We start from the raw sequence: 25,686 nt of genomic DNA, 5'->3' as shown, positions 1-25,686 counted from the left end.
CAAAATGCTAAATTTGTGGTTGATTTGGCGTAAACACATAATACAAAACAGTCTTTTCCTCCTCATGATTAATGACATTTCTTGAATTTCATATTTCCCAGATTTATTTTTAGCATAGAGGATTCAGAAAATCAAAGATCTTCAATTTTTAGCTATGTGCCAGCGAAAAGAAATCTGTCCCAAGGTTCCACCCTAACATTTTTTGTTCACTCGCCAGCCGGGCTACTGAAACAGACTCTTAACTAGCCCGCGGGCATTTTCACTAGCCCGCAAGGTTTTTTTTTTATAGAGTGTCTCATAAACAACAATGTGCATACAAACGTGTATCCTGAGGCAATCTTGTCAGTGTTTGTAATAAACAGATCTAATTATTTAACCCTAAACAGTTAATAAAATTAGACACAAATTGATACAGGTTTGCTTTCTGAATTTAATGATTTATTTCTTCATGTCCTTTCACCTTTGCCATATCCCAATAATTTTTGACTCGCCAGCCGGGCTACTTAAGGAATAGTTTGACCAGCCAGCCGATGTTTTGACTAGCATCTGGCTAACGGGCTACCGCTAAAGTCGAACCTTGTGTGTCCCCCTATTTAATACCTCCCAACCCTGCATGCTTGTGAGTCCCTACATGTTTGTTTCTTGTACCTCTGTGATTATGCATTTGAAGATCTTGTTAAGATTGGAACGTCAGGCCGCCTCAATTTTTAAGAATTTTTTTAAATTTCAATCAATGGTAAGAAAGCACAAGTAACATCAGAAATATAAAAGTGCTGCAAACTGCTCACCGACTGGACTTCCCTGAAAATATAAAATTAAGGTGTGACTTAACCCTCCTGCTGTTTAAGCAGTCACAGACAGTCACGATATTCACTTCCACTTCCCCTGCTATACTTTCAACAAAGGACAGTCACCAGCAGTCAGATCATATGTCAAGCAAGCACTGTGACTAGTCAAACTGGGTCAACAGACAAAGCTGGCAAGTTGTGGTCACAGCTGTTTTATCACTCACCCGGAGTAAAAACACAGCAGTATCAAGTTTAATTACTTAAACAGTCCCAGCCAGTCAATCCTGCTTTATGTGGGCTGGGAATTCTTAACTGTTGAGAACAGTCACTTGATTGATTTTGACTGAAAGAACTACTTGGCACAGAATTTATGTTTGCATAGGAGGGTTATAAATGCAAGTGTAATTCACAAGTGACAGTCAGCTAGACAGTCAGTAAATCAGTCAGTCAGGTACAGAGAGTACCACAGACAGGTTCCCCTGGTCCCAGAAAAAAAAACACAAGTATACACACTCACTTTTGCCGAGTTCTAATGACCAAGAAGTCGGTGCTGAGCATCTTGTGGAGGTACGCCGGGGATCTGAAGAGGTTGTTCTCCAAGGCTTGCAAGGATTCGCCCGGCGCTAGGACACCGAGGAAAGGCGAGCTGCGGACATAGACCGTCTCGCCGTGCTCATACTCGGGCGGCTTGGAGTCAGACAGAGATTTCTGAAAAAGGTAAAAAAGGATGAATTAATGTATTTCCACTTCCAAGAATCTTATATGATGGTGGCAATTCGGGCGTTTCGCAATGCAGTGCGCCACCAAGAGTTTGCCACGGAGAGTTCATTTTTCCCAGTGCAGTGTGGGAGATGGTCGACAAATTTGCAGCGCGGGACATTTGACATTGTTAGTTTTTCCGGTCAGTTTCGTAAGCGTATGACTTAAGTATCTGTTTGCCCTTTTCTTTTCTTTTTATCAATATGGTGTTTTTTGTGAAGCGGCAGAACGCTATGCCCGCAAATTAACTCAAGCTGTCTACTGACACTCATTCAAATGGGCCATGTTTTGTTTACCGCAAGCTTGAAAAATGGAATCTCCTTGGCAAACTCTTGGTGGCGCACTGCACTGTGAAACGCACCAATTATGTACCGGTTACAGGGTTTCAAGCAGACCCAGGTGAAAAAGTAGGAAAACAGTAGAATCAAAATTATTTTTAAAAAATGAGGATAAAAGTAGGACTTTTGCGGGCTTTCATGAGTAGTTTTGGTTAATACTCATCCATGTCCACATTATAAGGCTCATTTGGCACGTTCTATGCACACAACACTTGTGCTCCATCCTCAACTAAGGCCTTGGAAGTACAGCGTTAAAGCCCAGTGCTAAAGGGAATGTACAACATTTGCTTTTGCTGGAATTTTCAGAAACAAATAGATTTGGAGGATTAGTATGTTAGAGAAAATATTGTTAAACTGACTTGTTTCACGTTTTGGGCTTGTAAATGCTGGAAAAACCAAGAAAACCTATCATGTTCTTGTAGTCTGGTTCCCTGACCCCACTTAAGATGGAACGGAGCAATTAATTCACTTTGGGGAATTGTAAGGTCAGAGAATCAGTCTAGCAGGCTTGTACCCCTTCATAGGTGTGTAATCAATTGCAAAGAAAAGTCAGAATAACTAAATACAGTTGTTGGAAAAAAGCCAGTTTTCTCCAACGCTGGTCAGCTGACCAGCGTTGGAAAAATACAGTTTTTCTTCAAAATGTCAGCACACCAGGAGCCAGGATTTTAAAGGATGCTTTAGATTGTCTGTCCCTATCAATTCAGTAACCTATTTCGTGATAATTTGATCATTTCGTTTTTTTGATGTTTGCAAATGTTGTATCTTCCCTTTAAGTACTCACCTGCTTGTAGTAGTTACATATCTTGCTGGCCATGCCCACTTGCATCATGTGAGGCGGGTACTGCTCACAGTACTCAGTCAGTATGAGCTCACCGTCCATCCCAGACAGGTCCTCGGGGGTCCTCATGAAGAACATCTCACCCCCGCCGGAGGCCTGACGCTCCTGCTCTCTCAGCTGTCAAAACACAAACAAGAGGGAATTTTACGTAGGGAAGAAAGTAAGATCAAACAAGCGGTCTTTGAGGTTGAACCTTGAGGTACCCCTGTAAAACCCTCACGACTCAACCTCCTGAGGACGGACAGAGCACACTGTCCGAAACGTCGAGTTCTACTCTCAACCGACCGGTTCTTTTCAGAACCACAATTCTTCCAAGAAGAGATTACTTTCCACATGGTGTTACCCGCAAACTTTATAATTTATGATTTATCTCATTCACCATGCAAAGCTTCAAGTCATATATATTGTAAAACCCTGTTAAACTCTGTGGTTGAACTGCTGCCAGGGCCCAATTTCATAGAGCTGCTTAAGCACAAAATTTGCTTAAGCTCGAAAAAACATTGCTTAGTAAAATTAGGTTACCGGCCAAAACTCCATGCGATGTACATTGCTTGTGACTGGTATTTAGCGGTTGTTTACTTAGCATAGCAATCGCATGGAGTTTTGGCCAGTAACCTGATTTTATTAAGCAAGATGTTTTTGTGCTTAAGCAAATTTTGTGCTTAAGCAGCTCTATGAAATTTGTCCCAGGATACAATCTCATACAGGTGTAGTGAGTACCAAACCATCTATATGACAGTTCTTTTTTTTTTCAGATACGGAATCAATGGCTAGGTGTGACCGCTTTCTGGCTTGAAAACAGGGGGAAAAACCTCGACATTTAACACGTGTTAAAGTAAAAGGCAAAAAGTAAAAGGCAAAGTGTACGCTGCGTGCATACGGAAATGCATGACCTACGGCAGTGAGACGTGGTCAGCAAAGTCTGAAAGTGCGCAGCGGTTGGAGCAGACAGAGATGAGGATTGTGAGATGGATGTGTTAGACCTCCCTGCGTGAGAAAAAGAGTGAAGATCTCCTGCAGTCTGTGGGTCTGATGAAGATAACAGAGGAGATCAGGCAAGGCAGGCTGAGGTGGTATGGACATGTAGCAAGAAGGGAGGAAAGCCATTGGCTGAAGAAAGCATGAAACTTTGAAATAGTCGGTCCAAGACCACGAGGCAGGCCACGGAAGACCTGGGATGAGACACTGGCAGAAAACCTCAGACTGTCAAACCTCGCCAATGTGGATGTCAGAAATCGGACTGCGTGAAACAAGGCCATTAAAGGAAAGGCAACGTCTCACCCCACAGCGTGGGAAAAATTGATGTTAAATGGAAATGTAATACAAATAGTTGAAGCTACTTGAAGTTCTTAAAGACCAAGTAAACCTCACTTCTTGTCTCTTCTGTTCTGCCAACTTGCTACAACTGCCCCTGACAATTTTGTTCGCACTACGTGTAAAGGTGTCATGAATCAACATGTCTAGCCATACACCTACTTTACCACTATGGTCCCCTAGTCCGGAGTACACTGTATCCTAAGCCTTACTCATGATTTCGATTTTTAATCAAGAATTTTCCACATGCGTCTTTGCCAAATAAACCTACAAACCAACTTTCGAGGATTAGCTCTATAAGGGAATGAATGTGTGCTTGGGAAATTATGAGCATCCTCTATACAATACCGGCCAAGTGCATATTTATTCCCATTCATAAATACCTTTTTCGGTCAAATATTCAAATGCTTTCGGTCTAAAAGTCAAAACAAGTCAACCATTATAAATTTCCAACGATTTTGTTCAACAATTTTACCTCATGTTTTGTGGGCCACCCATCTAGCTTGTATTATGTTATATCCAACCTGCGAGTGTCATAAACAACTCCTTATATGGAGATTCGCACGCGTGTCGCGCGTACTGCGCGATGTGGCGCACAACGCAGCTGTGCTGGTGTATTGTAAATGTAGGACTATGAAATTCTGACTCACCAGTACATATTGCCTACATGAGGATTGTGAACGTTCAACAAATAAAACGGTAAAAGGCACCGGATTTCATGGGAGTCCCAATTTCATGTGACGCTGTAAAAGTGTTTTTGACCAGCCAACCGGTCTTTATCAATCGTTTAAGACCGGCCACGTGATAAGCTCTTGACCAATAAGGAACGGGTAAACTGTCTTAGGTATTTAGGAATGATTTTTAATAACTACTTAACAATTGGAGTACAAAATCAACTGCCTTTATTTGACAGAATTAAACTACTCGTCGTCTCTAGCACTGCCAAGTTTGGCCAATAGTTTCGGCTTAAGATACGTAGAGTTTAGGTCACTCACCTTGGCTTTGGTCTTGATCCGTCTGAGTAGCGGCCAGACATTGTGGTATCCCGGGGAGGCCAGCGCGCCGTGGGAGAATCTCTTGACCTGGGGCCTGTGGAAATGCCTGAGCCTGATGGGGCCCATGTGGGTCGGGAAGAACGGCTGGCGCAGCTCCACGGCCGGAGTGGAATGCTGAAGGGGTGACAATTTTACGGCAAAAGGTTACTGACATACAATCAGTGAAATTATGTATAGCTAATATTGTGGCATTTAAAAATCGCCTAATAGTTATACAGGGCGAGTGAAAAAAAAACGAAACCCAAATGTTGGGACTATTGTTTTATTGAAGTTCTGGATGTAGCACTTTCAAAATCTAGTATATGATAGCCCAATTCATAAGCTTCCTTTTAGTACCAGAATCATTCAAATCACTCATGTACTTTTCAAGTTACGGAATTTTAAACACAACCACCGTTTTAAGGTTCTGTCCACGGATCACCAAAAAGGTGTGCGTTCTTTCAGCAAAACGAAAACAATTCACACACATTCTATGTGATTTGTTTTCGTTTTGCTGAAAAAACACTGAACTTTTTTGCGATCCGTGGACAGAACCTTAAAACGGTGGTTGTGTTTAAAATTTCGTAACTTGAAAAGTACAAGAGTGATTTGAATGGTTCTTGTGCTAAAAGAAAGCTTATGAATTGGGCTTGCATATCCTAGATTTTGAAAATGCTACATGCAGATCTTCCCTAGAACAATGGTCCCGACATTTGGGTTTCGGGGTTTTTTTTACTCACCCTGTACAACTATTGACTCCGTGCACAAGTACCCCCTCAACGGTTACAAAGAGAGAGTTGGGGGAAACAACTGGAATTTTTTCATCAAAATCCATGAAAGCATTGAGAGGTTATACATTTTTTTTCAAAACTTTAACCCTAACCCCTTAAGCACTTTTACTAGAAAGTATCCTAAAATCCGCCAAAATCCATCCTATTGTGTCATGCACAAACATTTTGGTGTTGGTGACTGCTCAGTATGGAGGTATCCTGAATCCATCAAAATCCTGCAGTACCGCTAGGCTTACAATCCTAAATCCATCAAAATCCTCCTGTTTTCAATATGGAGGTATCCTGAATCCGCCGAAATACTCAAAAACTGGGGTACGGATTTTGATGGATTCAGGTACGCTAGGGTTAACATACATACGGAGCTACGGTCATGCCGGTCTGCTCTAGAATTTCACTTCTGGGGTACCGTTTTTGTAAGGGTAAGTAGTGGGGTAGCATTGTTCCCTAAGTTTCCCTTTTGTATGAGTACCCCACAAGTAGCTGTGGTAAGAACGGTCATACGGGTCTATGGTCATACAGAATTTAGGTCTGGTAGGTGTCTCCCAAGACTTCCTTCAGGCGTAGTGTCATGTCAGTAATGGCTTTCTGATTTCGGACGTCAGATAGGTCTGTATATCTGAGTGAACTGGATTTTTACTGAAGAGAAATGAACAGTAAAGACAGCTTACCTGTAGACTGCCGGCCATGTTGGCGCGCAGTTTGTTCTCGCCGACGTTCTTGGGATAGTAATAGTTATCGTTGGAGATGTTGAATGGGTCCTTGACGTCTTCGTCTTCCTGGGCCTGGGTCTAGAAGGACAGGGAAAACAGATGTGGATTTTAATTCTTTGTTCTCTAAAGAAAGGTAGGGTAATTAAGGTCCAAAAAAAAGTCTCCGGTTTCTGGTATGGAGCTTGCCCCAAAAGTGGTGCAGCGATGCGGCTTTTTTTTTTTTTTTTTGCCGTTTTTTTCTTCTTCAAATGTCGGCTGATGACTGCAAATGGTGCCCGACTAAATTTAGTGCAAATATATGGGAGTCCAGAGAGGCCACATAAAGCTTATACTCGATCGTAACCCCATCTAAAAACACGTTAAAATTGTGCAACAGCAGGATTCCAGTCAAACCAGTGAGTTTGGCGGTTTTGAGACATCATCTGATTACATTGAAAAAAAAAAAATTTCATTTTGCCTACGCGTATGGCTACGGCGACGCGCGTGCAGACCAGAAACCGGAGAATATTTTTTTTGGCCTAAGCAGTTCACGCCGGGATTATTTTGACATTGACCGGATCCAGGCACGGGATTGTTTTCACGAACCTCGATGTGACTCGAGCATAAATATGACTCGACTCGACTTGACTCGACCACACAGTTTGACTCGACTCGACCTTCTTGACGTAATGACTCGACTCAAGTAACTTCCTTAAAACCAAGTCACTAAATTCAGTAACTTGTTACAACTCTGCTACTTCTTTATGCACATTCAGAATAAAATAAGTTGTGCATACACCACGCAGTTCGCGCTTGCAGTGTGCCCCTCCCACTGGCATTTTTAAAATTGGTCACAAACCGCCATCTACGGGGTACCTTGGATCAGTCAATTCAGATGTGGCACAATATTCCTTAACAAAAATCTAAATACTAAAAACGACAAAATGTCCAACATTGGCTGGCTGACCTGAAGGATATTAGACTTGGTGACACCGGACTTCTCCAGGACAATCTTGGATCTGCGGGGTTCCTTCTTCTCTTTGACTATGTCAGCCTCGGCGTTGGGGTCCGGATCCTCGGGGATGCCCAGGATGATGTTCTCATCGTTGGGGTCCAGCTTCATGACCAGGGGGGACGGGATTCGGTCCATTTTCTGCGAAGATTAAAGCGGAAGAACATGACTACAAACTTCATGTATAGAGATACGGACAGAAATTGTGGTACATATAAGCTCCATTTTTGCCATGTAGCCTCAACCCTGCAAACTCCTCCATTTTGCAAAGAGGATTTCGGAGGATTTGGGAAGGTTAGGGTCAAGGCCATGCTCACCTCATGGTCCCAGATGATGTCGTCCTCCCACTTGTGGTAAACCAACTCCTCGTTGTCCACGGGGAAGATGGAGTACCAAGATGCCTTCTCTGGCTCCTGATTACCTTGAGCTTAAGCAAAAGAGTAAAAAAACAAGCCCATTAGCACTTATACTACATTGTACTACACACTGCAAAACAAGAAAATCTACACTTATTGGAGGGGTCCTTATTTTGAATCTGATTGTCTTATGATGACGTCATTTATATAGACCTTTGGGGAATGTTGTTGGCTACATTTTGATACCCCGTTTGCTACCAAAGACTGTAAACCATCCAAGATTGACAATGGTTTATGAAAAATGATGCAGTTTGAAAAGTTGCGAAATTAAAGCTTACGCGAGGAAAATTTGTTAAGTGCAAACACACATGCCCGTAATTGGCCCCTATCGACTGCACAGTGACCAAACGAAGCACAGGTAATTCAATTTTGCATGCTCCCATGCATGCAAAGCACTGTGTGATCGGTATTCCCTGCCATTTGTTTCTGGCAGTGAAACATTGTCATGCAGCAATTTCCACTCGCATACTATTTGAATTTGCAATTTTTCAAACTGCGTCATTTTTCATAAACCGTTGTCAATCTTGGACGATTTACAGTCTTTGGTAGCAAACGGGGTTTCAAAACGTAGCTAACAACATTCCCCAAAGGTCTATATAAATGACGGCATCATATGACGATCAGATTCAAAATGATCACCTCTCCAATGAGTGTGGACTTTCTTTTTTTGCGGGTGTTTACATTGTTTTTACACTCCTTGATGTATCCGTAAGACCATAGAGTGCTGGGTTGATTTGGGCGGTATTAGGAGTAACAGGCAGGGCGTTGTAATGGTACAGAGAAAAATATATTGAACTTAATCGCAAAAGAAGCTTTTTAGGGGCAGCCATCTTACAGGAAAGGGGGAATTCACGCCCCCCCCCCTCCCCCTTCCTTCAATTTTCTGATCTTGGAAATGCAATGTTTGATTTCCTTCAAATCTGGAAATCCGGAAACTGATTTTCAGTCATGCCAAGTGAGATTAATTCAATTGGACGAAGGTAAATGGTCATTAAAATACCATGTTTCTATCCGTTAGTGTTTAAATGTTCAATGAAAAAACCAAAGGATTTTTCGGTACCAAATGTCGAATCGGCACTTTGTGAACACTACATCAAATCTTTATGGCACTGGTATCAAAACACAAGATATCAGTTTAAAAACACCTCAAGGCTCGGCACCAAAAGAATGCGTAGTGATGATATTGGACTAAATATACAAGCCCCCTCCAACTACCCCCCCCCTCCTCCTTCCCCTCTCCCAGCTCCTTTTAGGCTTAAACTTACATAGCAATTCTGCCTTGCCAAGTTATTATCTTGTGTTTATATAATGGCAAGAAGGGTAGTGAGTTTCCTACCTTGTTGTGCCAGTTTGTTGGCCACCTTTCTTGCCAGGGCCGGACCCTGGAGTTTGAGACCCATAGGAGCTGAGCTGAGGCTGGGGTCCAGGAAGTCCATATTGCGCCTTCCTGTGAAATTACAACAAAAAGTTGGGGATTTAAAAGGTCAGAAATTATCATAGGAATTTTAGCTGAAAGAAGAAAGATTCTGCATCACATCTAAAGCGAGTATTTGTTTTTCCTGATATATAATTTTGGCAATGTTCACTCAACCAGTTTGCCTCGGAGCACGTGATATCACACGCTGGCTGTTTTTTTTTACAAGGGCATGGCTGACGGGTTAAGATGTCAAGATTGCCTCGACTCGCCTCCAGATGACGTCTAAACACGCTAATCCCTCGTGCCTTTTGTACACACACACAAAGTCTGTGAAGTCTGTGGAGGCGGACCGTGTGTTGATCTTGAAGTGGCCAGTGCACAGTATTGAAACATATGAGTTTCAGCAAGAAATATCGTACAAATACTGTTGAAATGACTCTTGCGATCAGTATTTGTGGCATTTGGCAGAAGCTATCGTTTTCCAGTGAAAAATTTGCTCATACACATTCAGAATTACATTTGCTGAAAGCAAGAGTACGGTATCAGTTTGTCCTGCACAACAAGGTCTTTGAATGGAAACGAAATTCCATTATTGTTCATGCAAAGTATGCTTACCCCTAACCTTCCAAAATCCTCCAAAATCCTGTTTGCAAAATGGAGGATTTTGCAGGATTGAGGTTACATGGCAAAAGTTTGTGGCTGATTTGGGGGGGATGCAGTGTGTCAAGGTCTTGTGTTATATATGCTCAGCCGTGCATAAATTTGGGCCTAGTTTATACTTGAAATCATCCGCACTGCTCCATGGTATCACAGGCTCTGCCTCAACATATTGACAGTGATTGCCAGAGGATTTTGCAGGATTCAGGCAGTGGTCACCCCTCCAAGGAACCCTTTCAAGAAATAACGGAGGATTTGGGAGGAATTGAGGCTGTAAGCAATTTTGACATAGAGGCAGTTAAGGATTTTGCAGGACTGAGGTTGCATCCCAGCAAAAATACCTAGGGAGTTAGGGTTCACCTACCATGAGCTGTGCAGTATGCATGGACCGTCCTATTAGCCAGCGTGGGCACCCATCCCGCCAGCGTGTTGGCGTCCGTCCCCTGCAGCATCTTCTCCTTGACTTCCTCCCCATCCCAGATGATGTTATCCTCCCAGGGAAGCTGGCTGACCAACTCGAAGGCGTCCTGTGGGGCCGCGGGCACCTGTGGACAGTCGGTGAAGAGCTCAGACAGGGGGACGGTCTCCTTGGGCGGCGGTTCTGGCTCGTCGTCTGAAGGCTTCGGGCTGGGGATGTTCTCTTTGTTATTCTAAAAGATGTCAAGAATTTAGAAAGTTAGGTCTGATATTGTTTATATGATGGCATTTCCATCACAGAGGTGTAAGTTTTATATAGGGTTTTGCCCTTTGTCGACGTAATTTGTAAACACTGTATACTCAGTATTGTAGTAAGCAGGAAGTCGAGGGTTCGAGTCCCACCCGAATAAGCTCGTGAATTTATTTCTCGCACGCCCTCGGACTTCACTGATTAGATAGCAGAGTTGTATGTGACTCGGACTCAAGTCCAACTCAAGTCACATTTTCCATGACTCAGACTCGCACTTGAGTAACAATGACAAATGACTAGGACTTGGACTTGACCTGCGTGACTCGTGACTCAACCAAAATCACCACAAATCACATAGTTTTTCAGCAATATAATTACAACTTATTTTGAAGACGATCCTTTCCTGAGCAAGTGATACAGTCAGAGCGGTACAGAAGAATGCATCTAAGTATTGTACATACACGGCACCTGCAGCTCAAATTTTTTCCAATATAAAGCTGACTTGTGACTTGGACTCGGACTTGACCTTTGTGACTTATGAGTCGGACTCAGACTCAACCTGCATGACTCCAAACTCGTACTCGATACGCAATAACCAATATATAAAATTTAGATCTCATATATTACTCATTTGGGAAACTTGGGGTGTAAAATATATCTCAATTTAGGTGACAAGTTAAAATCCTCCATCTCTGGCTGGCAAATTGGACAAAGCCATCAAAATAAATCGAGTGACTGTCTTAAACAGTTGAATTCTCCCTGTCTGCATAAACCAGGATTGGTTTTTGTACCTGGTCTGTGACTGTTTTTTGCAACTTGATACAGTTTTGCTTTGACTGTAGGTGATAAAGCCAGCTGTGCCCACAAGTGATCTACTTTTGCCAGTTGATTGGATTTGACTAGTCACAGTGCTTACCGGGAATGTGATCTGACACAAAAGATTTACCCAAAAAGCATTTCGAATCATGGGTGCCAACTCTATGGGCAAAAGTGGTTTTGCAAAACTTGAAGGGTTGTGAAGTGCAGAAGACTAGGAGAATTAACCTTAACTCCCTAGGGTGATTTACTGGGAACCTTCCTCATCCTTGCAAATCCCAACACCATATAGTAAACTGTGCACGTAAACAGTTGGACTCTGTTTATTTGTGGTATGCCTAACCCCATAAAAGCATAATCAGTTTACTAGTGCAGTACTCATCCTAACAGATTCCAACAAACCCTGGTGTTGGAGTTTGGCTGGTTGGGGATCGTTAGGGTTAAGGCTTATGACAGGGAAGACAACTGATTTTTTTTTTTACTCAGACTGTTCAGAAAACAGGTGTCAATGAAAGACCACGTACTTTTCTCATCTGTAAGCCGTAGTCGAAGCCTTCCCCGCTCTCCGGCACTCCCAGCATGTCATACCAGTACTGGGCCGGCCCGTACCGCCACTCGGCAATCTTGGGTTTGGAGTCCTTGTTCTTGTTGGCGTCCTCATCTTCATTGGAGATCAGGGGCTCAATAGGGGCCAGCATAGTGATCTAAACACACAAAAATGGGACAAGAATCACTGCATTTGTGCTAGGGTAGTGCTGAACACAGTTTATCCAAATATTCCTTCGACCTTTACGGGACAAAATTCGTGATCAATTTCTACTCTGTTTTTGGCAAGTTATGAGCCTGTTTTCAATACACCGGGAGGACTTCACACTATAAAATAAAGGTCTATGCATTGTGCATTACCATCAACAACATGGCCTACAACTCCCTTCACAGCTGTTTGATCCATCCACTTTTTCATGTTAAACTTACATGTCACCAAACACTTATAAGGCATCATGTTACCATCTTCCCAGCGTGTAACGAGCACACACGCATAAAGAGGAAGTGTAGTAAACTGGAATGCAGACTGGAGGACTGCCATAGCCAAATAAACACCGCAAAGAAAGAAAGTCCACACTCATTGGAGGGGTCGTAATTTTGAATCTGATCGTCTTATGATAACGTCATTCATATAGACCTTTGGGGAATGTTGTTAGCTACATTTCGATGCCCCGTTTGCTACCAAAGACTGTAAATCGTCCACGATTGACAACGGTTTATGACAAAGGATGCAGTTTGAAAAGTTGCAAATTTAAAGACTACACGAGTTGACATTGCTGTGTGACAATGTTAAACATGCCTGAAACGAACGGCAGGGAGTAGCGATCGCACAGTGCTTGTATGCATGGGAGCACGTGAAATTGAATGACCCGCGCTTTGTTCGGGCAATGTGCAGTCAATAGGGTCAAATTATGGGCATTTGTGTTTGCGCTTAGCAATTTCTCCTCACGTAATCTATAAATCTGCAACTTTTCAAACTGCATCATTTTTCCAAAAAAAGTTGTCAATCTTGGACAATTTAGTCTTTGTTAGCAAACAGGGTATCAAAATGTAGCTAACAAAACCCCCCAAAGGTCTATATAAATGACGTCATCATAAGACAATCAGATTCAAAATTAGGACCCCTCAAATGAAGGTGGACTTGCTCTTTTTTTTCCGGTGTTTACTACGCATCATCACGTACGGGTTGTACAGGATTCCATGACTTTTCCATGACTTTTTCCTTGGGAAAATCAACTTTCCATGACCATGATCGTCAATGACTCTTTGGTGAAATTACACAATTCCACAACTTTTCCATGACTTTCCATCACAGCTTTAAGTTCCAGGATCTTTCCATGACTGCGGGAACTCTGTTCTCCTCTACAAAGAGACCCCACTAGAAATAAGTTGGAGTCTTTGTGGGCTATCTAAGTCAAATGAGAATAACAATAGGCCAAAAAAAAAAGTCTCCGGTTTCTGGTATGCGCGCGCGTCGCCGTAGCCATGCGCGTCGGCAAAATGAAAAAGTTTTTTTTTCAATGAAAGATGATGTCTCAAAACCGCCAAACTCACTGGTTTGACTAGAATCCTGCTGCTGCACAATTTTAACGTGTTTTTAGATTGGGTTATGGTCGAGAATAAGCTTTATGTGGCCTCTCTGGACTCCCATATATTTGCACTAAGTTTAGTCGGGCACCATTTGCAGTAATCAGCCGACATTTGAAGCAAAAAAAATCAGGTTAAAAAAAAAAAAAGCCGCGTCGCCGCACCACTTTTTGGGCAAGCTCCATACCAGAAACCGGAGACTTTTTTTTTTGGCCATAAATATCAATAACTGACTTTTACCTCATCATCCGGAGTGCACTCTTCAGGGGGTGGTGTTGGCGCGTAGTTGTACAGCCATCCCGTGATGCTACTGCTCTTGGTGGGGCTAGACACCTGCTCCGTACCCTCGGAGCTGGCTGTCGGGCGACGTTTCCTCCGCTTCTTCTTGGCACCGCGCCAAATCTGGGGGAGCGTGTTCTGGCAGCCAAAGAGACGATGGAACCTCAGTACCTGAGAAGAAAAAATAGAAAGTGGTATTTCAGCTTGAAATTTGAAAAACTACTATTCAGTATTGAAAGTAGAGTAGATCATCCCTAACAGTCCTGAATCCTCCAATTTGAATATGATTTTGCATACCCCTTAGGGAGTTAGGGTTAATAATAATAATAATATCGGAGTCTTATATCTACCAACAATTAGGTACTCAAGGTGCTGGAAATTATGTCTATTATTAGAGACAGGTAAGTGAAGTTTATGAGAAATATGAGACCCATTATGTAGCACCTTATAAGGGTTTACAAGTTGCTGCGGCGCATATTGCAGCCACTGCCAGAAACAACGGGGCGAACCCCTTCTCTTAGCGATAAGTGTTACTGGGTTCTTTAACGTGCATTGCACAACACACGGGACCTACGGCTTTACGTCCCATCCGAAGGACGAAGCAATAACGGTGAAGTCCCTTGCTCAAGAGCACAAGCACCATGTTCCCACAGTCAGGATTCGAACCCATGTACCACGGCACACGAGTCGAACACCATAACCATTGGACCACAGCACCCCACAGTTGCAGCTATCCAAAAAGTAACTGACAAAATTATTGTTGAAAAGCTTACTTGATTTAAAGATAGTAATGGCACTAAACTCCCTGTGAAATTATTCTTCCTGGCATGCTGTCATTTTGAAATAAGCAATTAAAGAAGGCCATTTCCAAAGAGGAGTCAAGAGACGCATTTTTCAAAATTTCCGTCAGTAGTTTGTTTGTAATTCAGCGAATCCGTGAATGGTTGCGCACAAGTATTGACACAATGCACACGCATGCGCGGTTGCAATTATTAGTCAATTCAGTGCGTGACATCGCATAGCTGCAATCGGCTGAATGAGAACGTGTCCTGGATGCTGATTTCGGACACAATTCAAAACATGACTCAACAACTTTTAAAATTGAAATCAAGATCCTAGAATAGTTTTCTCGGAATATACAGCATTCACTGAGCTAAAACATCATCAGGTTAGCTGTTAAGCATCCGTCTTTAGATTTTGAGCACTTTTGTTGCTTCAAAGGAAAAAAAATGGACAAATGACAAATGATCTTCCCTACCTTTAGGGTACGTTCGAGTAGCTCACCCGGATCGACTCGAGTAAAGGCCGACGGGTTAGCCACAACAGCCAGGCTAATCAAACGCTAAACCGCGGGCCATCACGATCCTCACGTGACGCCCATAGACGTGGCCTTAGCCACAAACAAAACGCCCGTTTTGGATTGGGTCTTAGTTTGAGATTTACTGCTTTTCAGCCAATTGCAAAACTCAAAGAAGTTGGGCTGGAATTATAGCCTCAAAGTCGCTATGAACTAAATAAATGATTATTTTTAGACTTCAAATAACTTACTTTTTAAGTCCACTTGAGATTTCTGCTGTCCGCTTCTTGGAATGACCAAGGTATGCGTGTGATGTATTTCCACCACTGACTCTGCTCCACGAGCAGGGTCTGTGGTGGCTGACCCGGGTGACCCCCAAGAATGACGTCAGAGCTAATCGAATGGCACAGGGCTGACCCATGTCGACCCGGGTGAGCTAAACCAACGCACCCTTAGATATATTAGGCAAAAAAAAAAATGCTCCGGTTTCTGGTATGGAGCTTGCCCAAATAGTGGTGCGGTGACACGGCTTTTTTTTTTTTTTACCTGATTTTTTTGCTTCAAATGTCGGCTGATGACTGCAAATGGTGCCCGACTAAACTTAGTGCAAATATATGGGAGTCCAGAGAGGCCACATAAAGCTTATTCTCGACCATAACCCAATCTAAAAACACTTTAAAATTGTGCAGCAGCAGGATTCCAGTCAAACCAGTGAGTTTGGCGGTTTTGAGACATCATCTTTCATTGAAAAAAAAACTTTTTCATTTTGCCGACGCGCATGGCTACGGCGACGCGCGCGCATACCAGAAACCGGAGACTTTTTTTTTTTGGCCTTATGGACTCCATGCAAGAACAGTAGATGACACTTTATGACTGCTTTCAAAAGCTCCAGTGGCAGGCACACACTGCACGCGCAAAAAGTGTGATGTTCACACTAATTATTTTATTCTGGATGTTCACAAATACGTAGCGTCTTCGCATGAGCATCAGGTCTCCCCCTAACTGGTCTCCCCCTAAACGTTGAGGCAGAACCCATGCACGGAGTCCACATTTCCTTCATCTTTCCCTACCTTTCCTTCCCTGAACTCGGGGAAAAGCTCTGACACGTTGGGCTTTCTTTTCGGCTCCTGTGGGGTCTCCTCGTCCTCTCCAGCAGTCTCAGGGACTTGCCCGTCCTCCCCATCTACATGAATTCCGTCCCCTTGGCCGTCCGGTGACTGAGGGGTTGACAGTGGGAACGTCTTACGTACGACCGGCGGGGGAGGTGGGGGCATGAGCTGGGAGTCCTTCTCTGATTTGGAGCTCTCGGCCGTGTCGACGTCGTCATAATCCTCATCATCAGAGTCTGTTGATAGAAATGATTTACACAAAAGTCAGACACTACAGAGGAAATTAAAACTTGATTGGAGAGCTGCACAGGATTGCACTTTTTACAGACATTTAATTGTATGACTTAATTGTATGATTTCGGTTTATGAAATAAACCAAAAAACCCTGAAACAGTTGGGAAATTCCAAGGTGCAATATTTATTGCAGAGTCGCTGTGCACGGTATGACCAAATGTGGTTTGCGGTCTTATCACGCACAGAATATAACATGTAGGCCCACCAGTAGGTCACGTTGTGAGTACCGTGTGGTATGATTCAGTTTACTGAAAGACGACGATTTTCACAAGACCCGGGTAAGTTGTGGCAAAAAAAGCAGACACAGTTGCCCAAGCCAGATATTTGGGTGTTTTCGGGTCGGTTCGGTTTCAGGTTGGTTCGGGTCTGTTTTCCTTGAATTTTTGTCGGGACGGGTCGGTTTTAGGGAGTTCAGATCAGTTTTGGGTTTGGACTGGGTTAATATCTATAATGTTTTGTGTCAGTTTGGCCTAGTAAACCCGACCCGATGCATAACACTGCTAGCTAGTGCTCGCTCATAAACCTATATTAACAACAACAATAACAACCCACAGCTGAACATCTGAACGTCCATTTCTTTTGATTTTTGTTACCTTGTTTGGAAGGCATAACCGTGGACATGGCTTCTCTGTATTTCTCATAGGAGACGTCTTCCGCCGCCTCATTGATATCCGAGTAATCGACCGCATCGCTCGCCTTCTCCACAGAACCTGAAGAGAAGCATGGAAACAAAATATCTGACCGTGTTAATTCATACTTCTTGACAATTTTGGTGAAAAGAAAGTGAAAACAAGTCAGGTGTGTTTACAAACACAAATGCCCCGCAACCGTGACTGTTCCCATGACATAACACCACTCTTTTAACATCAACTTACATGTACCTTGGTCACATGGAACATTCATTGACAGCATTAGTGTCTTCTGTAGGTTTTATATGAATTAATCCCTAATCCCTATAATCTCAGAATAAAAAAAAGATTTCTATTGTTTTAGCCACTGTGAACTTGACCCTTGACCTTTTGGTCCCAAATTCAATAGGCTTCTTAGGATTACCAAAAACAATCCACAAACCAAATTTGAAGTTCATATGTTAAGTATTTCTCAAGTTATCGCGCTGACAAGATTTCTATTGTTTTAGCCACTGTGAACTTGACACTTGACCTTTTGACCCCAAATGCAATAGGCTTCTTAGGATTGCCAAGAACAATCCACAAACCAAATTTGAAGTTCACATGTAAAGTATTTCTCAAGTTATTGCGCTGACAAGATTTCTATTGTTTTAGCCACTGTGAACTTGACCTTTGGCCTTTTGACCCCAAATGCAAAAGGCTTCTTAGGATTGCCAAGAACAATCCACAAACCAAATTTGAAGTTCACATGTAAAGTATTTCTCAAGTTATTGCGCTGACAAGATTTCTATTGTTTTAGCCACTGTGAACTTGACCTTTGGCCTTTTGGCCCCAAATGCAAAAGGCTTCTTAGGATTGCCAAAAACAATCCACAAACCAAATTTGAAGTTCACATGTAAAGTATTTCTCAAGTTATCGCGCTGACAAGATTTCTATTGTTTTAGCCACTGTGAACTTGACCTTTGGCCTTTTGGCCCCAAATGCGAAAGGCTTCTTAGGATTGTCAAAAACAATCCACAAACCAAATTTGAAGTTCACATGTAAAGTATTTCTCAAGTTATCGCGCTGACAAGATTTCTATTGTTTTAGCCACTGTGAACTTGACCTTTGGCCTTTTGGCCCCAAATGCGAAAGGCTTCTTAGGATTACCAAGAACAATCCACAAACCAAATTTGAAGTTCATATGTTAAGTATTTCTCAAGTTATCGCGCTGACAAGATTTGTCCGGACACACACACCCACACACCCACCCACCCACACACACACACACCCACACACACACACACCCACCCACCCACCCACCCACCCACCCACCCACCCACCCACCCACCCACCCACCCACCCACCCACGGAAGGACAAGGCGGAAACAGTATGCCCCTTCGGCTTCGCCGCGGGGCATAAAAAAGTTACAGGTATATAATAACATTAGTAATCACTAGGAAACCGATTTACTGAGGAAAAATCTTGCCCAAAGTGAAAAAAACAGAACTGTTACTAGGGCTCTACCAAATATACTGAACAGTCGAATAATTGCTCATCAACTGAATATTCGAAAAGCTTTTTGCCAGTTTGAATATTCTAAAACATATAAGAAGAACATTCATCACACACGACTGAGATGTCATTTTATCGTAAGTTATCGGCGCTTTATTGTTCCCCACCTTTGAGTAGGTTTAAAGGGAATGTACATCATTGGCTTTTGCTGTAATTTTCAGAAATGAACTATTTGAGGGGTTAGTATAATAGATCAAATATTGTTTAACTGACATGTTTGTTTTCAAAAATGCTGGAAAAACCAAGAAAATCTAAAATGTTCAAGTAGTCTGGTCCCTGACTCCACTAAAGATGATATGGATCAATTCATAGATGCCGGAAAACTGTAAGGTAAGGGAACCAGTCTAGCTGGCCTGCATCCGTTCATGAACATGTAACCAATAGCAAACAAAATTTGGACTGAAAAAATGGTAAATTTGGAGCAGTAGTTGACAAATAGTTAGGATTTTCCAACGGTGGTCGGCCGACCACCGTTGGAAATTTACAATAAAATACCACTTTTCTTGAAAATGACTTCACACCAGGTGCCATAATTTTACAAGATGCTTAAGACCGTAATTTACCAACATCCTAGTAAGGTATTTATTTCGTAAAAATTTGGTATTTTGTTTTTTCGATGTTTGCAAATGTTGTATATTCCCTTTAAGCCGTTTTACAGTTATAAAATACTTACTGCAAAAATACCGATCGCAGCATGCACATTTTTGCTGCCACCCTCTTCGTGCAACTTCTTTCCGGCAACCAAAACTTTTTAGCTGCAACTTTTTAAGCTGTAGCTGAAAGTTTTGAATACTCGAATATTCAGTCAAACGCAGTTTAGAGAAATTGAATACTAAATTATTAAGAATTGGATTTTACGGCATTGCCCTTAAAGGGAATGTACATCATTGTCATTTGTATTGCTGTAATTTTCAGAAATGAACTATTTGAGGGGTTAGTATAATAGATCAAATATTGTTACACTGACATGTTTGAAGTTTTGTGTTGGAAAATGCTTGAAAAACCAAGAAAAACAAAAATGTTCAAGTAGTCTGGTTCCATGACTCCACTAAAGATGATATGGATCAATTCATAGATGCCGGAAAACTGTAAGGTAAGGGAACCAGTCTAGCAGGCCTGCATCCGTTCATGAACATGTAACCAATAGCAAACAAAATTTGGACTGAAAAAATGGTAAATTTGGAGCAGTAGTTGAAAAATAGTTAGGTTTTTCCAACGGTGGTCGGCCGACCATTGTTGGAAATATATACAAAAATACCATTTTCTTGAAAATGACTTCACATCAGGTGCCATAATTTTACAGGATGCTTTAGACTGTCATTTACCAACATCCTAGTAAGGTATTTCGTAAAAACTTGGTAGTTTTATTTTTCGATGTTTGCTAATGTTGTATATTCCCTTTAAGACAAGCTGTCATCCATATTAAAACAACTTTTCTTCCCCCACATTTCTACATTTTGTCTTCCCTACCATCTTCCATTGACAGGTCTTCTAGATTCTTGCTGTCTGCATCGTCTTCATCGTAATCCTCCTCCTTTGCAATCTCCTTGACCATACTGCCCAGATCCGACATGGCTCCCAGCTCGGCTAGATGACGCTTGGATTCCTGATTAAATGCAATTCATAAATACCTCAGACAGTTTAGCTATTCCTATTGGTCGAGAGCCCGTCACGTGGCCAGTTTTAAATGGATGATAAAGACATGGCTAGCTGGTCTTAAACACTTTTCCAGTGTCACAATAAAATGTGGACTCCTAAAAATCCAGTGCCTCTTACCGTTTCATTGGTTGAACGTAAACAATCCTCACGTAGGCATGCGCAACACTACCAGCGAGTCAGAATTTTATAGTTCTAAATTCAAAACGCAACGCCCCAGGTGCGTTGTGCGCGACATCGCGTAGAACATGCTACGCGCGCGTCATTCTCCTTAAAAGGGCTGTTTACATCTTACTCGCCAGCTGAACACTCCATTATTTTGCTAAAGGGATGTTTCAAAAAGCATGAAGTGAACTTGTTGAACAAAATCGGGATTTTTTTAACAAATTATTTGATTTTTTTTTACCGAAAAGGTATTTATGAATGGGAATAAATATGTGCTCGGTCGGTATTTATCACTCTGTTTAAGACCACTTAGAGTCTGGGTGCTGATAATTACCCTCGCCTCCGGCTCGGGTAATTATCAGCACCCAGACTCTAAGTGGTCTTAAACAGAGTGATAAAAACCTCCGGAGCACACATTTATTCCCTTATGAATGATGTCAATACAGTTTAACTCAGGGTTCAACTTAAGCGGGTTTGGAGGAGAAACACAAAGAGGTATTACATATGGGGACAGACAGGTTTCGGCTTTAGCGGTAGCCCACTAGCCAAATGCTAGTCAAAACAGCAGCGGGCTAGTCAAACTATTCCTTAAGTAGCCCGGCTGGCGAGTTCAAAATAGTTGGGCTACGGCAAAGATGAAAGGACAGGAAGAAATAAATCATTAAATTCATAAGGCAAACATGTATCATTTTGTGTCTAATTGTATTAACTGTTTAGGGTTAAATTATTAGATTGCCTCAGGATACACGTTTGTATGCACATTGTTGTTTATGAGACACTCTATGAAAGAAAAACATTGGGCTAGTGAAAATGCCCACGGGCTAGTTAAGAGTCTGTTTAAGTAGCCCAGCTGGCTAGTGAAAAAAAAAGGCAAGGTCAAACCATGTTTTACTATAACAAAACTGCAGATCTTGTGTTGTTTTGTTGAGATACGCGTAACTGAGCAATACACGAATCATCTGAAAACTGGAGTTACTAAGGGAATAAATGCGTGCTTGGCCAGTTTTAAACACTATGTTTAAGACCAGCTGGAGTCTGGATGCTGATAATCACCACAGCGTAAGAATTTTTCGGTCCACAAGTCAAAAATTATAAATTTACACAATCCGCACACGATCTGCTTCCACAGACTACATGGACTTTGTGTGTGTGAACAAAAGGCACGAGGTATTAGCGTGTTTAGACGTCACCCGGAGGCGAGTCGAGACAATCTTGACATCTTAACCCGTCAGCCGTGCCTGTGTATAAAAAAACAGCCAGTGCGTGTTATCATGGCCTCCGGCACAAACTGGTTAAGTGGATAACATTCTACTCACTGGATCGAGGATGTCATCGACCAGATTACCCTTCTTATCGATGTTGCCAAACAGGAAGCTGGTTAGAGTCAGATCCTTGGCAGAGGGTGACAGTAGCGGGTCTGACCTGGATGAGGCCATGTCCCCCTCGTCCTCAGAGTCCATGATGGCTGGCTGGACGACTCAAGCAGGAGACTACAATACGCAGCTACATAGTTCTTCACGAGAAAATGCAAACATGAAAATATGAAATTACAGTTGAATGCAAAATGTCAACACAATTTGGTCATATGTACAACAACAAAAATTCAAATTCAGAGTTCTCCCAAATCCTCCGGTAACTCTGTTTTACCAACATGTTTAAGCAGGTTTTTCTTCGCATGGGGCATCTAAATGGATGCGGCATGCATGCATTACATAGAAACTGGTTCCCACAGCTAAACATGGCTAGATAACAGCAATGAAATGGGAGGGAGCCAGCGTGGCGCATGTCCGAATCATGCCCGAACAGATTTCGAAGACTCGGATGTAAAAGATTTTCGATGCAAACAGCGATGGAAACGATCGAAACTATCAAAAAATTTCAAGAAGGTTTATTAACAAAACTTGGTCCCTCTTTCTCCATATTGTATTTTCTGCTTCCAGGTCTCAATGCTTTTGTTTGTAGTGATTCAGCAAAGCGTGATTTTCCGTGTGACCGTCGCCGTGTGCCAGTGACCACTGTCAGCGGGGCCGGTCCACATGGTACTAGTTCACAAGCACGATGTTACCGTGCGATACGGACCGTGTTGGCCCGGCATTTCCCCTTCGCAAGTAGTGATGTAAAGGATTTCAATTTTCCTCTTTTTTTGGCGAGTACTGCCTGTCTTCAAATTAGACACCTCTTCTAGGTTTAAAACAAAAGCATCAAACTTCGGCCCCCTCAAGTCTCTGTGGTCTTTTTGGATGTCAAAAAGTGGATTTTAAAAAATATAATAATATATTCCCCTCCCCACCGATTTTTTTTTCAATTCGAGTGACGTAACCCTAAAAATTAACTTTAAATGGCCAATTCTACAGTGATACCTTCAAACACGCTCAAGGAAAAAAAACCACAGTGATTGTGTACATGTAGTTATGGGCCCCTCTTTTAATTTCAGTCCTTTGACACTGTTCATTACATTGTTGTTCCTGTTGTTGTTTTGGCGATCGTGTAGTGTAGGGCCCCTGTTTAGTTTCGATAAAATTAGAGTCAAGGGTGTTTTTTATTACTCAAAAATGACATTTTCAACCTAAACTAAACAGACTTCTCTCAATATACCTAATGACACCTTTTTTGTAATTTTTGAACAGTTTCTTGGGGTAGAGATTACGATTTTCCTGCGTGGTTTACAGTTGGTACCGTGCGATTCAGCGCGCCTTGCACGTTCACGGCACATCTCGCAGTGATCGCCATCTTTATTTTCGTGTTGCGTTTTGTCGTTGTCATCGTCATTTTACCCCCAATTTTCCCTCAAAAATTCAAAACCCTGCCCTTTATCTATGACATACCTGTATGTTCTTAATGTCGCCAACTAGTTTGGTAGGTCAAATAATTTAAAAGTGGATTTTGTTCCTTTATTATAGGAACCAGGCCCCGTAGATACACGATCACCGTTGTTTTACCCAAAATTTCCCTTAGTTTAACATAGCTCTACTGAGTGGAGCGTTGAATTACGGGTACCCCTCCATACCAACGCTCCACCGATTCGCCATACTTTGGTAGCACCATCACAGTAGCATAGTCACAAACCCACGCGAGGACAAAAAGACCCCCAAAAAACGGTAAAGAGATTACAAATGAGAGAGACAGTTATCCTGGATTGATCTATACATTCTTGACATTCCATGAGACCCCTTATATTGTTCCCAAACAGCGAACATTTTAGAAAAAAACAGCAAAAAGTCTGAAAACTTACAGTTCAATGTGTTTGCATGGCGGCTCAGTTCTTGAATTAGCTTGTCAATGAGGGCGTCTGACGTGACGTCACCGTCGTTGCTCGATCGCGAAGAAAAACAAGTCGCGCTTTATCAACGACTGTTTCGTGTAATAATACGTGCTCCGATCCGCGCCGCGCCGTACGACAGTATGGGCTTTGAACACACCCAAGGAGCACGTATTATTACACAAAACAGTCGTAGATAAAGCGCGACTTGTTTTTCTTCGCGATCGAGCAACGACGGTGACGTCACGTCAGACGCCCTCATTGTCAAGCTAATTCAAGAACTAAGCCTCCATGCAAACACATTGAACTGTAAGTTTTCAGACTATTTTGCTGTTTTTTTCCAAAATGTTCGCTGTTTGGGAACAATATAAGGGGTCTCATGGAATGTCAAGAATGTATAGATCAATCCAGGATAACTGTCTCTCTCATTTGTAATCTCTTGACCGTTTTTTTTGGGGTCTTTTTGTCCTCGCGTGGGTTTGTGACTATGCTACTGTGATGGTGCTACCAAAGTATGGCGAATCGGTGGAGCGTTGGTATGGAGGGGTACCCGTAATTCAACGCTCCACTCAGTAGAGCTAAGTTTAACATGGTTAAAAAGAATAGAATTATGTTAGGCTAGACCCGTGAACGTGGCGTTGTATACAACGCCACGTTCTTGTGTCATTTCGAACCTGGCGAAATCGATCCGACATACATAATTCCGTATGGGTGTTGAGTACTCACCTAGAAATCTAAATTTGCCCGTCCGATTGTTTAGGCTGTGTAATTTCGATGAAATTTGCCCATCAGTAAAGACCCATACGAACATGTAGAAATTTCATTTAACCCGACAAGTGACCCTGACAAATGACCCCGGACGAGTCGCTTGGACAGATTGACGGCTGTTTCATGTCGCAACCCCGAAAAAAAAAACCCGCACCCGATTGGCTGCTCGGCGAAATGATAGTATGCGCATGCGTACAAGTGCATGTACCGTACCCCCCGCGGCGCGCTCCGAGCGAACCGAAGATCATCGCTCGATTATGCGTGCACGTTTCAAGTGTCAGGTTGGCTCAGTGCGGAAAGGGCTTTTTTTTTCATCATTTTAGCCCAAAAAACGACAAAATCAAGCGATGTTTGTTCTGCGCATATTTTGTGAGTATGTCATGAGGTGTAGTACAAAGTTTGGGGGCAAACTGTACAGCGGTTCTGTGGGAAAGTTCTGCATTTTGATGGATGTTTTTGTACTTAATTAGTGTTTTGTGCTGACAACAATTTTGCGGGGTTCTAAATCTATGAGGCTCCACTACGTGGAGCCTCATAGTTCTAGGAGTACTTGTGTATGTGTGCGCGCGCACACGCACGTGGGCGCACGTGCGCCCGCGTGCGGTGCGGTGAGAGAGGAAAGGACTTGAAACTTGTCTAAAACGATGTCTCTTTTAGCTGCGACAGTAAACAGCCGTCGAATCATACGAAGGACGGTACAATAAAACGCAATGCGCATGCGTCACTTGGGAGAAAATGGCAGCTAGCAGGACTTCATAAACCGGGGCCAGAATTTTCCTCAAATTTCGTCAAATGCAAGTTTTGATGTACAAACAGATTTCAAGACAGCTTCATATGTGAGTACTTATTACATTTGCAAAATAACGTCCAGTGTGTGTAATGGAGGGAGTCAGAGGGACAATTTCGCCAGGTTCAGAAATACACAACAGCGTGGCGTAGTTTACAAGCTTTCGAGTCAACTCGTACCTTGGGCGACTCGTACCTTGGACAACTCGTACCTTGG

General features: G+C 42.5%; 1 protein-coding gene across 1 annotated transcript in view; it reads right to left on the bottom strand.

Annotated features, from left to right (window-relative positions):
- The window catches only part of LOC119733773 (transcription initiation factor TFIID subunit 1-like), a 79,192-nt gene extending 57,026 nt beyond the window's left edge, over positions 1 to 22,166 (bottom strand). Inside the window, exons 1-14 of the mRNA XM_038207139.1 lie at positions 21,973 to 22,166; positions 20,306 to 20,441; positions 17,245 to 17,361; positions 16,319 to 16,593; positions 13,913 to 14,122; positions 12,064 to 12,243; positions 10,421 to 10,706; positions 9,319 to 9,429; positions 7,884 to 7,993; positions 7,522 to 7,707; positions 6,534 to 6,653; positions 5,036 to 5,209; positions 2,670 to 2,843; positions 1,306 to 1,496 (exon numbers count right to left, since the gene is read on the bottom strand). Coding sequence (XP_038063067.1) covers positions 1,306 to 1,496; positions 2,670 to 2,843; positions 5,036 to 5,209; positions 6,534 to 6,653; positions 7,522 to 7,707; positions 7,884 to 7,993; positions 9,319 to 9,429; positions 10,421 to 10,706; positions 12,064 to 12,243; positions 13,913 to 14,122; positions 16,319 to 16,593; positions 17,245 to 17,361; positions 20,306 to 20,441; positions 21,973 to 22,116 — 2,414 coding nt within the window. The 5' untranslated portion in view covers positions 22,117 to 22,166. The remainder of the gene's footprint in view (positions 1 to 1,305; positions 1,497 to 2,669; positions 2,844 to 5,035; positions 5,210 to 6,533; positions 6,654 to 7,521; positions 7,708 to 7,883; positions 7,994 to 9,318; positions 9,430 to 10,420; positions 10,707 to 12,063; positions 12,244 to 13,912; positions 14,123 to 16,318; positions 16,594 to 17,244; positions 17,362 to 20,305; positions 20,442 to 21,972) is intronic.
- Between the last annotated feature and the right edge of the window lie 3,520 nt (positions 22,167 to 25,686).

Source organism: Patiria miniata, unplaced genomic scaffold (genome assembly GCF_015706575.1).
Source record: "Patiria miniata isolate m_02_andy unplaced genomic scaffold, ASM1570657v1 HiC_scaffold_26, whole genome shotgun sequence".
Taxonomy (NCBI): domain Eukaryota; kingdom Metazoa; phylum Echinodermata; class Asteroidea; order Valvatida; family Asterinidae; genus Patiria; species Patiria miniata.
The sequence above is the reverse complement of the archived record's forward strand: the minus strand, read 5'-3'. Positions and strand labels throughout refer to the sequence as shown.